Source organism: Gossypium arboreum, chromosome 10 (assembly GCF_025698485.1).
Source record: "Gossypium arboreum isolate Shixiya-1 chromosome 10, ASM2569848v2, whole genome shotgun sequence".
NCBI lineage: Eukaryota > Viridiplantae > Streptophyta > Magnoliopsida > Malvales > Malvaceae > Gossypium > Gossypium arboreum.
In genome coordinates this window covers 1,409,806-1,425,887 of record NC_069079.1, presented here as the reverse complement: position 1 = coordinate 1,425,887, position 16,082 = coordinate 1,409,806, and the positions used below count along the sequence as shown (strand labels likewise).

General features: G+C 28.7%; 1 protein-coding gene across 1 annotated transcript; it reads right to left on the bottom strand.

Annotated features, from left to right (window-relative positions):
• Positions 1 to 8,254: 8,254 nt before the first annotated feature.
• Positions 8,255 to 11,120, bottom strand: LOC108450318 (cysteine-rich receptor-like protein kinase 10). Its single transcript, XM_017747881.2, has 6 exons — positions 10,023 to 11,120; positions 9,793 to 9,914; positions 9,395 to 9,605; positions 9,080 to 9,317; positions 8,857 to 9,007; positions 8,255 to 8,781 (listed from the first exon to the last, which is right to left on the bottom strand). The coding sequence occupies exons 1-6, from the start codon at positions 10,951 to 10,953 to the stop codon at positions 8,449 to 8,451; spliced, it is 1,986 nt and encodes a 661-aa protein (XP_017603370.1). The 5' UTR covers positions 10,954 to 11,120; the 3' UTR covers positions 8,255 to 8,448.
• Positions 11,121 to 16,082: the final 4,962 nt, after the last annotated feature.

Sequence of the window (16,082 nt, the reverse complement as noted above, 5' to 3'; positions counted from 1 at the left end):
TAATGATTGAAATATTTTTACAAATAAAATTTAATAATTTTTTTAAAAAATTAGTTTTAGGTTAAAATATGGCATAGTTCCTTGTACTCTTCATTAATTTGGAATTTAGTCTATATATAAGAATTTAGTTTCTCTACTTTTCAGTATTCAAAATTTAAGTCCAACTATTAACACTGTTAAAATTATTTTGTTAAATTTAGGTTCAGTATAACATCATTTTTTAGTTATATTGTGACGTAGTGAGTATTTATTTTATTTCAAAATGTCACACCAACAAATATAACAATATTAACAACTGGACTTGAATTTAAAATCTTAAAAGTAGAGGGACTAAATTCTTAAAATAAATGTACAATAACTAAATTTCAAATATGTGAAGAGTACAATAGCTTACAACATATTTTAAAATTTTTTATTAAATAACAAATGAATGTGTTACATATAGATTATTAAGTGAGATTATAGATATAGTTTATCCACTATGTTTAAATTTAGGATTTAGTATCTAAATATAATTTAATTACTTTGACATAATTTAATATCTACTTTTATAATATCATTTATTAGTCTAAATAGTTGACGCTCTTAATTATTTTAATTAAATAATTAAAAATGTTAACTATTTAAATTAACTAACCGATTGTAAAAATAAATGGTTAAATTATATAAAATTAAATATAAAAATTAAATGAGAGAAATTAAAATAAAAACTTTACCATTAAGATGAACCATTTTAATACATCTAACTATCCATATATTTTAATCCAAAAATTAACAATGTTAAAAAACAAAACCCCACTTTGGATCAAGGAGATTGTGTCTAAAAATGGTGCACCCATTGTACAAGTAAATATTAAAAGAATTATTATTAATAATACATAAAAATTTATTGAATATGATTAAACATATGGGTGATTAAAATAATTATAATTATAATCATTTCAACTATTATTGAAGATTAGATCTTTCATCTTAATGTGTATTATGTGATATTTCTTAATCCTTTTTGAGTTAATGGTGCAAATAAAATTAAATATAAAAAGAGGAAGTTAGAAATTTTTTTGAGAAATCGAAATTGAATTATATATTTTTACGATAGTAAAAATATAATTTTACTATTTTAATGACTTATATATTTTTTAAATTTTTAAAGGATTAAATTAAATTTTTATTATTTTTAGAAATTTAAAGTGTAATTTTACCATTACTAATTTAACATTTTATAAATTATAAACGGACTTAAATGAAAAAATTTTTATTTTAGGGCTGGTGCCCTGACAACCCCCTAGCTCCGTTCCTAAACACAAGTGACTAAAAGTGACTTATTGAATTTTTAAAATCTAAACGATAAAAGTACCATAAAGGTCACTTGTGCTAAAACTTGAAGGTATATTCTCAAGGGTAAAGTATTTGGGAGGTTCATGTATTATAGGGATTAAATCAAATTAGTCCGTCTATTAATAAATAGATTAATTTAATCTTTATACTATTAAAAATAAAATAAATTTAAGTTATAATAGAGTTAACATTTATTATATAAAAATATCTTGAAAATTATTATTTCAATTGTAGTTCAATTCTAAATAAAAGACTTCATTTATAGAATCATAAAAATTTTACAAATATTAAAATCTATTAAACAATAAATTATATTTTTAAATCATAAATATTAAATTTATTCTAATTTAATTTAATTTATTTTTAATAATACAAAATAAATTAATTCGTTCTACTGGACTAAGATTATATGGATTTTATCTCATGAAAAAAATCATAAAATAATAAAATGATTTAACTCTCATCTATGTGGTGTTAATTCATTATTAAATATTTGAAATTGGGTGTTGAAAAGAAATGAACGCACGAAATTTAAACAAAAAGGTTCTGGGGTTGGTTTAGGGCAATGATAGCCACATTCAATGGGGATACAGGTGTAAAAATTTTAATAAATTAGTATATGTTTATTAAATTAAAAATAAATTAGTTATCTTATTAAAAATTTATAGTTAAAAATTAGTTTTTATATTTTAATATGAGCTATACGTGGTAACTGTTAAGTTATTCATTAGTATCAATAATTTTACGATGAAATTTTTAATATAAAGAATTAATTTATTTTTATCTAATATATAAGGATTAATTTAATTATTTTAAAATAAAAAATAAAATATAAGTTAATTTTTAGTATAAAGACCTCTATAATATTTTTACCAAATTAATGTAAAGGAAAATTGCTCCAATCTAGAGTTCAAAGATATGTTATCCTCTTCACAAAAAATGAAAAAGATAGTTACATGTAACCCATCAATTTAAATTGCTTGTAAAACTTCAACTTTTGAATTTTAAAATTTAAAAATTAAAAGAAATTATAATTCTTTCAAAAATATAAAAAATTCAAAAACACATTTATAAATATAAAAATAAAAAGATCATATAAATTTAGGAAAAATCTTAAAAGTTATAAATAATTTGTGCCACTCATCATTAGTTTTTATTTTTATTTTATTTAAAAATAAATTAATTTTGTTTAATTTTTACTTTGATAGTTAAATTTAATTTTAATGTTCAATTTGGTATTTAGAGCAAACGACATATAAACATTTGCCACATATATTTTAATAAAAGGTAGGTATTTAATAGGATAAAAACTTAAATATTAAATTGAACATCAAAGTAAAATTTAGACACTTAGCCAAAATAAAATAAAAACTCAAATATTAAATTGAAAGAATTTAAGTATCAAAGTAAATATCGAAACCAAACATGAATATTAAATTGAGACAAAACTTAAATACAAATTGAATATTAACCTTATTTATTATTTTATTTTATATCCATTAATTAGGATTCGTTGAGGTTGTTTTATTAAATTAACCTAAAAAATTTTGATATTTATAAAAATGATCTAGGTTCAAAAACAATCATAAAAATAACCTAAAATGAACAGTAAAATTGGGTTTTGCCCTGTCAATGGCCTGTACCAACTCGTATTTTGCACCCATGATTGCCAAATGATTGTGTCAGGCTTTAAAAAATTAATTTTTTTAGTTTTGGCACATCAATGGCGGCACTGAGTATTTTTTTTAAAAATCGTATCATATTCGTATATAAAATACGAGTTTAATTTTTTTTTTGTGCTGGCCTGTCAATTGCCGGCACCAAGTATAAAAAAAAATTCAATTTTTTAAAAATTTTTTTTTACTCTTCGAAAATACGAGTTTAAAAAAATTTTTGAGTCTTTGGCTTTGTCAATGGCAGCACCCAAGATAAAAAAAATTTCAAATTTTTATTTAAAAATTTTTTTTGCTCTCTGAAAATACGAGTTTTAAAAAAAAAAATTTTGGTATTGGCCTGTCAATTGCCGGCACCCAGTACAAAAAAAATTCAAAATTTTTTTCAATTTTTTTTTACTCTCCGAAAGTACGAGTTTTAAAAAAAAAAATTTAAGTGCTGATCTGTCAATGGCTGGCACCCAGTACAAAAAAAATCAAATTTTTTTTCAAATTTTTTTTATTCTCCGAAAATACGAGTTTTTTTAAAAAAAATTTTGAATGCTGGCCTGTCAATGGCCGGCACCCAATAAAAAAATTTAATTTTTTTAAAAAAAAATTTTGCTATCCGAAAATACAAGATTTTTAAAAAAAAAATTTTGGGTGCTGGCCAGTACAAAAAAAAAATTCGAATTTTTTTAAAAATAATTTTTGCTATCCGAAAATACGAGTTTTTTAAAAAAAAATTTTTGGGTCTTTGATCATCAATGGCTGGAACCCAGTAAAAAAAAAATTCAAATTTTTTTTTGAATTTTTTTTTTACTCTCTAAAAATAAGAGTTTTATAAAAAATTTGATTTTTCTTTTTGTACTTGGTGTCTGCCATTGACAGGCCAGCACCCAAATTTTTTTTTAAAACTCGTATTTTGTATATTAATATGATACGATTTAAAAAAAATATCCTAGTGTCAGCTATTGATAGACCAAAACTAAAAAAATTAATTTTTTAAAGCCTGACACAATCATTTGACAATTATGAGTGCAAAATACGAGTTGGTGCCAGCTATTGACAGGTCAAAACCCAATTTTACTGTTATTTTTGTGATTATTTTTAAACGTGAGTTATTTTTATAAATATTAATATATTTTAGGTTAATTTAGTAAAATAGCCATTCGTTGATCTTGTTTGTGTTATCCATATTTGCTTTTACAAGTTGTAAAGGCAGTAATGAGAAAAAAAAAATTTATGTCCATTAAAATTATTATATTTTTTATAAAATTGCGTGGCAATTGTCGGGAAAAGGGATAAAAAGACAAAAATTATGTTAAAAAAGTGTTTTGAGTTAAATAATAACATATAATCTACAGGTAGATTATAGCTTTTTGGATTAGCTCAATCCCATGTTTTCCTTCATGTTCATAAACACCCATTGTTAATAAATAAACAGTAAACCACTTTACATATTAAATAATATTAAAATTATATTTAATTATCTCCTACCTTAAACAGTTATTTAGGGTTTAATCCTCGTCCTGTGAATAGAGCAGCTTTAAAATTTGTGATCAATATTTATTTCTTAATGAACTTACAGAATGTGAAAAATTAATTATTGGGTTTGTTACGATAGATACCTTGAAAAATAATATATATATAATTATTTAATACAATTATTATTAAAAAATTACATTTGATTTGAATATGTAACAACTGAAAAGGTGAGATCCCAAAACTTTAATATCTCAAATTTATTTTGAATTTAAAATTTATAATATGTAAGTTGTATCCATGTTTATTATGATCAAAGCTTGGATATATTTTAATTTTCAATTTTTAATTATAGCTTTTAGATATGTATTATTTGTATTTGTACTTGTAAAGTTTTTAAGAAACAATGTATAAGACAACAGTTAATCCTTAAAATTAACAATTTTTCTAACTTGGTCCTTGAAATTTTTTATCAACATTAATCCTAAAACTTGGTAGGGCTTTTTATATTTTTTATTTTTCTTGAATTTGAATTTTGTTAAGGTATAATGTCGTGTCACTTGTCTCTTGAAAAATTAAAATATTAATAAAATCTAAACATATAAAAATATTTAAAATTATAAAATATCTTTTAAAAATTTTAGGTGATAAATTGCATAATATCAAAATATCATGTCATTATATCTTAATAAAATTCAAGTTTAAAAACTAAATTTAAAAAGTTATCCGAATTTTAACACTAATATGAATTGAACAGAATTAGAAACATATTAAGAATAAAATATTGCTTTATTTCAAAAACAATGTTTTTGAGTGAAACAAAAATGGGGTGGTTGATTAATCTGATTTTGTATACATTATCGTACTGTGTCCTGAAAAGGTAACTTCGACGCAGGTTACACTGTGAAGAAGGGAAAACCACAGGAAGCTTCCCTTACAAATTACAAGTGTGTTCGCATGTCTAATTCACTGTAATGGCAGAAAGCTTCAACATACTTTAAAATGAAAACTAAAAGAAAAAAAACAAAGAAAGAAACCAGTTGCAGTGACAACCAGACAGGCTTTTGGTCTGTTGTTGTTTCAATTAGTAAAGGATATATATCTCATTGTTGCCACTTAGGTTCACACAAAGTTGAAATAATGACTAAACATGAAATGATTTAATAGAAAAAAGAGAATACTAAGTTTGAAGGTATAACAATATCAAACCATCACATGATTTTTTCTTATGAAAAGACAATAAAAAAAAAAACAGAAACTCTTAATGATATGATATCTATGTCTGAAACTGGGGCTTGAAAAGAAATCAACGCACGAAATTTGACGAAAAAGCTTATGGGGGATGGACATGTTTTACACGCACATATATATAGGTTAAAATGTGTTGTTAGTCTAGTACTTTGATAAAATTTGAGATTTAATCATTATATTTTAAAAGTTAAAATTCAATTCTCTTATTTTTTAATTTAAAATCTTAGTTCATTCATTATTGTCCTTAGTAGTTTGTGTTAAAATTTGTCAATTTAACATGTTTATTTTCTATTCAATTTGGTACTTAAATTTTTTTGTTCAATTTGGTGCTTGAACTTGACACTTTTTCTTAAATTGGTACTTAATTTTTTTTGTCCAATTTAGTACCTGAACTTGTTAAATGTTATAAAATTACTCCAATATACTAACAATGTTAATTTTTATGAGGTACCAAAATAATCAATGTACAATTGATATGTGGCAAATGACTTAGTATATCTTTTTACATTTTAAACGTTCAATTACTTTTTAGTTCAATTTATTTATTTCATTTTATTAATTTAAAATAATGAATTTATTTTATTTTGGGTTTTAGAACTCTTGTTTTCTTAGTAAATATTAAGTTGTTAAGTATAGCTCAATGCATAATTTGTTAACACAATTTCTTCTAATGATGATATTTTTGAAGCATAACATGAGTTTTTAACACAGTTAGTTTTTCGGGCAACTTGTATGGTTGTATATAAAATTATAAATTTAGGTACTAAATTGAATCTAAAAAATTTAGGTACCATATAAGAAAAAAATGTCAAGTTCGAGTATCAAATTAGACCTAAAAAACTTAGGTACCAAATTGGGTCAAAAAGTTTATATACCAAATTAGGACAACATGTCAAATTTAAGTACTAAATATTATATTAAACCAAAAATTAATATTCATAAATATTAAAAGATAAATTTATTTTAACATTTTACTAATAAAATAAAAATTATCTAAAATTAGTAACATTAAACGCAAAGCAAACATTTTTTATCAAAATTAAAAAATAAACTTATTTAAATACAAATATGAATAGATTTGAATAGAAATTAAAGTCCATATTTTAGATTAAACTGGATTTCAACAATAATTATGTATTTAGGTGATAAAAAATGACAATGGATATATTTTTAGATATTTAGATTGAGTTTAAATCTTAAAATTACTGAAAATATTTATCTGAATGCCAATTCAAACAAAATTATTCTCAAACACCAAAAACAAATAAGATTATACAAAAAGAATACAAATACGACTCGACTCCACCTGGTTGATAATTCTCTAGTGGTTGGGAAACATAGAATCATTTTTATCTCACTTCTATGGGCTGCCTTTTAAATAGTAGCCATTATTGGGTAGCATTTTCCCTACATTTGAAATTCAGATATTTATAAGCTTTTTCCAAAAAGGTGGGCGGACCGTTGTTTTTGTTCATAGTTTATATCAGAAGGCAAGAACATTAGAACATAAAACATGTCCTAGGAATAAAATTCGTAGTTATCATTTCAGGTTCATGATGAATTGATTCATGTAGCTTTTTTCACTAGCTTTCATAAGTAAACTTTATTTTACTAATAAACCTTGGAAATTCATGATTTAAAAAGTAAAGTTAACTTGATAGTTGTTGATAAAAAATGTGATAAGGTGATCAAAAGAGTATTAAGTAATTGAGTTAAGAGAGAAAAGATTGTGAGAAACTTCAATGAAACTTGGCTAAAAAAGAGAGATAAAAGAAAGAATCCCTCACCCTGAGGAGTGTGAAGGGGAACATTTATATGCCACATGTCCTCCTTTAATCGGTGGATTTATAATTCAAAGTGAGTGTCTTGTTAAATTGGTTATGTGACTTGACGTGATGGGGTTGTAAGGCATGTTAATAGTGAGCGACAATTGTCATATTAGAGTGGTTGAGCTTAGCGTGGACTTAATTCTAGGTAAAGTGTGAAGGTTGACGGAATATCTTTATTGGTGAAAGCTTGACAAGATTCAGGATATGTATAACAAGAAAAAGAAAAAAGTAAAGTTAATTTTATAGTTTAGATTTTAACTGCCTTCCAATTTTAAAACATTAGTAGCACATGAGTTGGATTTTCTTGTCAAAATTAATCATAAAATTGAGCTTAAATGCTATTTTAGATTTGTCTCGTAGAGTACCATGTGTGTAATTTTTTATATATGAAGGAATAAAGTGTTTAATTATAGACCCATCATCCACTGGAGTAAATTGAGCACCTCTTTAGACGGGCTGCTATGATCATAGAATCCAATAGAAGTGTCTAACCCCATTTTAATCAATGTTAAAATTTGATGAATTTATTTTTAATATATTTTATATTATATCTGAAGTGATATTTAATATTCAAGTTAATGATTAGATTAAATAAATGATTCCAGTCCTGTCTTTGTTGAGCCAACTACTCGATAAATGAAGTATGATAGATTAGCCCCAGTAACGGGTTTGTAAAGAAAGATCAGATGAGGGTAACAATTTAAAATCCGAGTAATAGTTTAGCACCTATTATGGATTAATCCAAAAAACCAGAATAAGACGGAATATCAAGGTTTTTGGAAGTAAATAACTACAACAATAATTCATAAACAGGCGGAACAAAAGCTTAATCAACATTGGCAGATAGCTGTCTACCTTGAGGTTGAAGATGATGATGCATCTAATAACTCACATTACCGAGGGTATAATTCCGTGATAGATACCTCATTGTTAGACCATGGCATTGATTGACTAGTAGATTGATCAGATTCAAGACCCTTGTCTGGCATCCTTCCATCTGTTCTACTCTGAAGCACAAATGCTGGTTGTTTAGGCACTTGTAGTGTGGCAGAGTAACTGTTGAGCAAGAGAACAACGGTGGCCATTGTTGGTCGGTCAGCTGGATCTTCTTGAACGCATAATAACCCGAGCTGGATGCATCTAATGACTTCATTTCTCGAGTAATTATCTCTTAGAACAGGGTCCAACAATTCCAGAGATCTCCCATCCTTCCATAGCTTCCATGCCTTGGTTCATCAAAGGTTCTATAAGTTCTTAATAAAGGATATTTGAACAAACTAGGCCAAAAGAATTTTACTCACATAGCTAATGAGGTCCTGAGCGCCTTCTGTTTCGTAGAAATCACTGTTCCTTTGGCCACTCACGATTTCTAGAACTAAAACCCCGAAACTGTATGCATCTGATTTAACCGAAAATTGCCCCTGCATTGCATATTCCGGAGACATATAGCCACTGTTGAACCGGTAACAATGTCAGTGTAATGGAGGTGTTAGGCCATTGCTTATGAACAAAGATAAAACTTACTAGGTGCCAACAACTCTTCTTGTTGTTCCTTGAGTTTGATCAACCCCGAAAATCCTTGCCATGCCGAAATCCGAAATCTTAGGGTTCATGTCTCCATCTAATAATATATTGCTGGCCTTGAGATCACGGTGGATGATTCTAAGCCGGGAATCCTCGTGCAGATAAAGAAGTCCACGTGCAATCCCTTCAATTATCTTGTATCGTCTCAACCAATCCAACTGTCCTTGTTTTGCAGGATCTAAACAAAACAAGCAATTGTGTTAACAAATCAATTCAAATTCTCAAGAGGGTCATTGCAAAGTATGAGAAAAATACCAAAAACAAAATAGTCAAGGCTCTTGTTGGGAGCATATTCATAAACTAGTATCTTTTCTTCTCTTTCCAAGCAAAAGCCCAATAGTCTGACTAGATTTCTGTGTTGAAGCTTGGCTACCAATACGACCTCGTTTTTAAATTCCTCATCACCTTGTCCTGAACCTCTTGATAATTTCTTAACAGCTATTTCTTGTTGGTTAGAAAGGATACCCTGAGCATATACAAATTAATAACCAATCATTAAATGCATATTTAGATTAATTACTTGGTTTTTCGGGTCAGGTTACTATGGATTTGCATCCTTCCGTTTACTTTTTATGATCAAATTGTGTTGGGTAATCTGGTTTATGAAATCGAGTTTTCTGGTTCGGGTCAGAATCAAGAGGAAGTAACAATACCTTATAAACCTCACCAAAACCGCCTTCACCTAGCTTGTTAGCATCTGAAAACTTGTCTGTTGCAGCTTCAATTGTGGCATAATCATGCTGCAAGGAGTCTATGGTGGTTATGTCATACCCTACTGCACAGCCCAACCAAATAGCAAAGACTGTCAATTTCTTTTAGTGAAAGACTAGGAAATAAATTTGGTATGGCTCAAAAAGAACAAAAATTTAACCATGCCCGTTACCATTAGTGTCGTACTTCTTCTTTGCTCTTCTCTTTAACAGCCAACACATCAGTAATAAAAGCAAAATGGAAGCAGCAATTGGAACAACAATGGCAACAATTATTGGCCATGATCTTCGGCCATTCCCTCCTGGAGCTGGAGGAGGTGGTGCTGGAGAAGGTGGAGATGCAACGCCTGTTTGATTATAGAACGGGTAAATTTCATATCTAACGTTACAGCTAGGATTCAACACTCTTGCGCCTTGCCATCCAGTTGGAAGTCTTGATATTACCATTCGCAGACATCTATTGCAATCCATGCTTATCAAGTCCGGTGTACACTGACCAAGGGTATACAGTGCTTCAAAAGTTGATGAAAAATTAGCATCTTCCTCTCTAGTCGCAAATTTTTTGGCACCTTCTGGTGTGTTTGCTGCTTGGTTTGTTGTATCGTTCATCATAGCTAAGACTTGCTGGTTGAAAAGGTCTTGGTTATCGGTCACATTCTGAGTGTTACGCAATCTAATTTCAGGTTCTTCTGCCACAACGGAAAAGATATTTCGATTCGAGTACCGTAGGAGGCACTGGTCGTACCAAACCACCGCCGTTGTTTGGTTGGGACAAAGTTGGGAAATATCGGTGGTGGCAAAGGTGACACACGCTTGGCAGACGCTGGTAGAAAGATCCCCACGGCAAAGGAAAAGACCGTATACCATGTCAGGGCTCCTGCCTGCGGTTGTGTTGTAGAAACCATCACCACGGGTGCTATTAGACGAGAGCGATGATAAGACGGTATTGCGGTTGGCTTGGTAAGTGCTGTTTACGGTGAAAGTGGTGGCGTTTGGACAATCGTGAAACCGATAAGTAGGCTGCTGAGCTTCAATTGCAGGGTTAAACAAGGAAAGTACTATTACTAACAGCAACAGGTTTATGGAAACTGTGGAGATTTGCATAATTTTTGTTCTAATTAAAGTAATCTCCTTTCTATATCTTGGATCATAAGACAAGAGAGATCAACCATATAAATCTGGGTTCTTGTCTTGAAATTATGATATTGGTGATTTTTCTTCCATTGCGGAAGCTTCTTTGATCCTTGCTACGAAAATTTTGAGCCAGTTCATTAATTTTTTGGTAAATTCTGCTATTAGTCCTTGTATTTTGTGAAAATTATGAATTTAATTTTTATACTTTAATTTAATCATTTTTAGTCTTCGAACTTTTCAAATTTAACCGTTAACAATTTCTAAAATTTGAGTCAAACATATTGTCATAATGTAATACCATAATATTTTATTATTTCTATATATTACTCACTAAAAGATCGGATTATAATTAGGTGAAGATTGAAATTTCAAAATTTTAAAAAATTTAAAATAATTCAATTGAAGAATATGAATCAAATCTACAACTCTACGCATAATACAAGATTAATAATTGAATTTAACAAAACATATTTAACTACTATGAAATAAAATTGTAAAAATTATGAATTTAGTCTACAATAATTTTTACAATTTTATTTATATTAATCTACAAGGAAGAAGAGTTGGGTACGCAATGAATGGATGGGATGAAAGTGAAAGATAAAATAATATTCGATGTGGCAGTTAGTCCGGGATGGTGAAAGCACTGCACTCTGCATTTTGACTTTGATTTTTGAACATCATGACATGTAAACAAGACTGTATAGTATACACATGTAATCTAATCTGGTTAGATAAATTTGAATAGCATCTGTTTGAATTTTAATATTTGGATTGGATTTGAGTGGTTTAATATTTAAATCATTTAAATTTTTAATAATCAGACATTTAAAATGTAAAATTATTATTTAAGCTTTTAAAATTTTAAATTAATAAAAATAAAATTACACTTTGGACTCTTAAAATTATAAAAATTTAATTTAATAAAGTTATAAAATAGACTATAAAAATTAAAATTTCATCCAACCCCTAAAAATTATTCGACTTAGTCCTTGGCTTCAGATTAAATAATATTAAGTTAGATTTTGAGAGTAGGTTAAGTTTGAATTATTTTGAATTGAAATTAATTTGATTCGTGTTGATTTAAATTTAAATTATTCATTTTAATGATCAAATGCGATATTTATATTTTGAAAAAAGTTACATAAAATTTTGAATTTGAGTAAAACACCAACAAGATATAAACGTGTGTTAGAATAGAGACGATTTGAGGTAAATTGTCGAGTTTTGTCATTCAATGTTTACTGTATTTTCATTTTGGTCATTTAAGTGCGTCACATCATATTTACACTTTCATTTTAGCCACTCAACTTTTAAACAGCTTTTATTTTGGTTATACAAAAAAATAATTTTTTTAAAGTATTTGATCGGAGTAAAAAAAATAAAGATTAAAGTGAAAAAAAGGTATAAATTAAAATAATATATAATTTCTTTTTCATATTCTACTTGTTTACCTTAAAATATTAAAATTTAAATTTCAAAACATCAAAATCAATTAAATAAATTATTGTATACAAAATTTAAAATTTTATTTTATATTTTCAAATTAAAATAAAATCAAATAACTCATGTTTAATAATCATGTTGTTCGCTTCTTCAGTATGATATGTTTGCTAATTGCGATATAATTTGCAGAGTTGATTGCCGATTGAATTTTAACTTGATTGGTATGGGCATTGTTAACAATGCAGAAGGATGTTGGTTTGAGTGCGTTGAAACGTATTATCTTCCTATTTGTAGGTTGGGGACGGACTATAAATAATTCTAAGTATTGTGTAAAAAAGAAGAAGATATAATTATATTTTATAATAAGATTATTAAAAAAATTTACAAAACTAATTAAAATGAGAGTATAAATTAATGCGAGTTTGACCTTTACTAATTCAAGTGCTTTCCATAAACTAAAAATAATAATCATAAATTGATTCATTATCAACTTTATACTAATTTTACATTCAAATATATATTGTTAAAATTAGAATAGTGATGAAATCAGCCAATTGAAAATTTTGAAGTTGTGACTTCGTTAATAAAAAAAAACTTCATCATTTGAAATGTACTCAATTGGTATTGCAATGATATGTACAACAGAAAATGCTTGTTCAACTGAACCAGGAAACTTTATAGTATCACTTGCCAACATGACAATCACAATGGGTCTTCTTGCACACACCATAAATAAATTTGAATGCATTAAGGCACATAAGCCACATTAGTATGTAATTCTATTAATAATTTTTTTGATTAAGTTGGTGAGTAAATTGCACATTAACTCGATTAGAAAATTATATAAATGATATTTTTATTTAAAATAAATAAATTATATAATTTAAAGATATTTTAGTTTATAATTCTAACATAAAAAAACCTCGGACAATTCCTTTAATAATATTAGATATTTTCTTTCAATCTAGTCCAATTTCAAATCAGATATAGATGTAGGATCAAGCCGAACAAAATGACGTCCAGGCTTCTGTTAGGCATCAATTCGTATACAAGTAACTTTCCATTTTCCCCTGAATAACATCCTACAAGTCTTACTAGATTTCCATGTAATTTAAGCTTTATTTAGTACTAAGGATTGAAAAGAGTGAAGATGAAATTTTTTTCAATCTATTGCTTAAGCTACCAAGTAAGAAAAAAATTATAAATTAACAAATTTTCTATCTTCACTCGTTTTCATCCTTCACGTTAACATGATTTCACATTAACATTTCAGACAAATCAGGAGTCAACTGCACTAGAGCGTGTAACCTTTCCAAAGCACTTCGGTGATTGAGTTACCCGCAGCGACTTAAGCGAGCACCCCTGCTGCTGCTTTACTACGCAGGTCACTCAACAACTCTCCGAGTCTGAGCTAAAAGTACTCATCAGCTGTAGAGCCTGTATTATATAGACATGTTTGAGGATCAATTTCCAATCTCAGAGAGGTTTGTGTTTGAGTACCGTAACGTGCAATCCGCAGACCATCCGATGGCTTCTTTGTTGTTAGGACAATCCAGCTTGACCTTTGATATAGTTTCGTTTAAACAACTAGAGCAAACATCTAGCTTAACATCTGCTCTGCAAAGTGCCATGGCGTTGACTTTGCCGACCTTGTTGCTGTAAAACCCATAATTGGATTTTGTTATAGAGGTGATCTCCTTGAAGATTCTATTCAGGTCACGCTCGTAGGCACTATTGGCGGTGTAGTTGCCGATGATGTTCGTGTTGTTCTAATAGGGTCAGAAGCGTGTAAATTATTGTACTAAAAAATCACACAAAGTTCAATTCCCAGGGAAGAGAGGTGGATCACAAGGATCTCTTAAATACCAAGTCTTTCCTTAGTCAGAATATTCCTTCTATCGTAATTTAATAGCACAATTAAATACTACTATTATACCCTCAAATATTGAAAGAAAAATAGGACAAGAAAGAATACAAGATTTTTAACGAGGTTCGGTAAATTATACCTACGTCCTCGGGCACTAACACTAGATGATAACTTTACTATCTCCAAAATATTACAAACAAATAGAATTCATTAAGAATTCTCAAATGGGAGAAGAGAGAAAACTAAGAGAGAAAGATTGGTTGGGATAGTTGAAATGAAAAATGAGAAGGTCTATTTATAGTTGAAGTTCAGGGACTAACTTGTAAATGGCCTAAAAAATTACGGACCAAAATTGTAATTATCCCATTCAACTTTTCAACATTCGGTGCAACTTACTTCACCTTTTTAACAAGTTGCTTCCTACCTTTGTTGACTTTTCAACAATCTCCACCTTGAAGATTTGATTAGGATAATCACATCTTCACTTCCTTCAACTCCCCAAATTCGATAAAGCTATCTTTTGTAGTACCTACAAATGCGTTCTCGAGCGCCATACACCTGAAGGTGCTCAAATTCTCAAGATGTTAATCAAGTTCAAACAATGATTAAACTTGATTGTTTTTACCACATTGGTCATCATATCTGTGGGATTATCTGCAGTCGGAATCTTCTGAAGTAGAATTTTTCCTTTTTCAAAGACTTTCCGCACAAAGTGATATCTTACGTCGATATGCTTGGTTCTTAAATGATAGACTTGATTTTTCGCTAAATGAATAGCGCTCTGACTGTCACAATATAAACTAATGTGACTTTGAACAACTCCCAAGTCTTTCAACAATCCATTAAGCCAAATAGCCTCCTTAATGACTTCAGAAGCGCCATATATTACGCCTTTGTAGTAGACACGACATCAGAGATGAAGGTAGACTTCCAACTTACTGGGGCTTTAGCAAGAGTAAACAGATGCCCCGTAGTTGAACGACGTTTATCTAAATCACTAGCAAAGTCGGAATCAACATATCCAACTACAAACTGACCAAGTGCTTCATCCTGCTTAAAAATTAAACCAACATCTACTGTTTTTTGAAGATACCGTAGAATCCATTTCACAGCTTGCCAATATCCTTTTCCAGGATCATGCATATACCTGCTCACAACTCCAACATCTTGTGAAATGTCAGGCCTCGTACACACCATCACATACATCAAACTCCCAACTGCATTAGCATATGGGACTTTCGCCATATATTCTCTTTCATCTTCAGTTTTCGGAGATAATTGAGCACTAAGTTTCAAATGAGAAGCAAGTGGGGTACTACTTACATGTTTTGTGTTTTCATTTACACCAAAACATTGTAATACCTTTTTCAAATATTGCTTCTGATTCAAACAAAGCTTGCCTCTCTGTCTATCTCTACTTATCTCCATACCGAGAATCTTCTTAGCCTCACCTAGATCTTTCATCTCGAACTCTTGATTCAACTGAGCCTTCAGCTTATCTATCTCTTTTTGGCTCTTCGAAGCGATTAACATATCATCAACAAATAAGAGTAGATAAATGAAAGATCCAATCATGCAACTTCGCAAATACACACAATTGTCATATTTGCTTCTTGTGTATACGCCTTCTCATAAAGCTATCAAATCACTTGTACCATCGCCTCGGGATTGCTTCAATCCATATAGCGATTTGTTCACTTACAAACCTAATTTCTACCACCAGCATCATGTATCCTTGATTTGAGTCATATAGATCTCCTCTTCTAACTCACCATGCAAGAAAGCC

Coding starts and splice junctions, on each gene's coding strand:
- LOC108450318 (XM_017747881.2), bottom strand. CDS start 10,953: ATGCAAATCTCCACAGTTTCCATAAACCTGTTGCTGTTAGTAATAGTA. Junction 9,606..9,792: donor GTTTTGGTGAGGTTTATAAG/GTATTGTTACTT, acceptor GTATATGCTCAG/GGTATCCTTTCTAACCAACA. Junction 8,782..8,856: donor CTCAGGACCTCATTAGCTAT/GTGAGTAAAATT, acceptor TGATGAACCAAG/GCATGGAAGCTATGGAAGGA.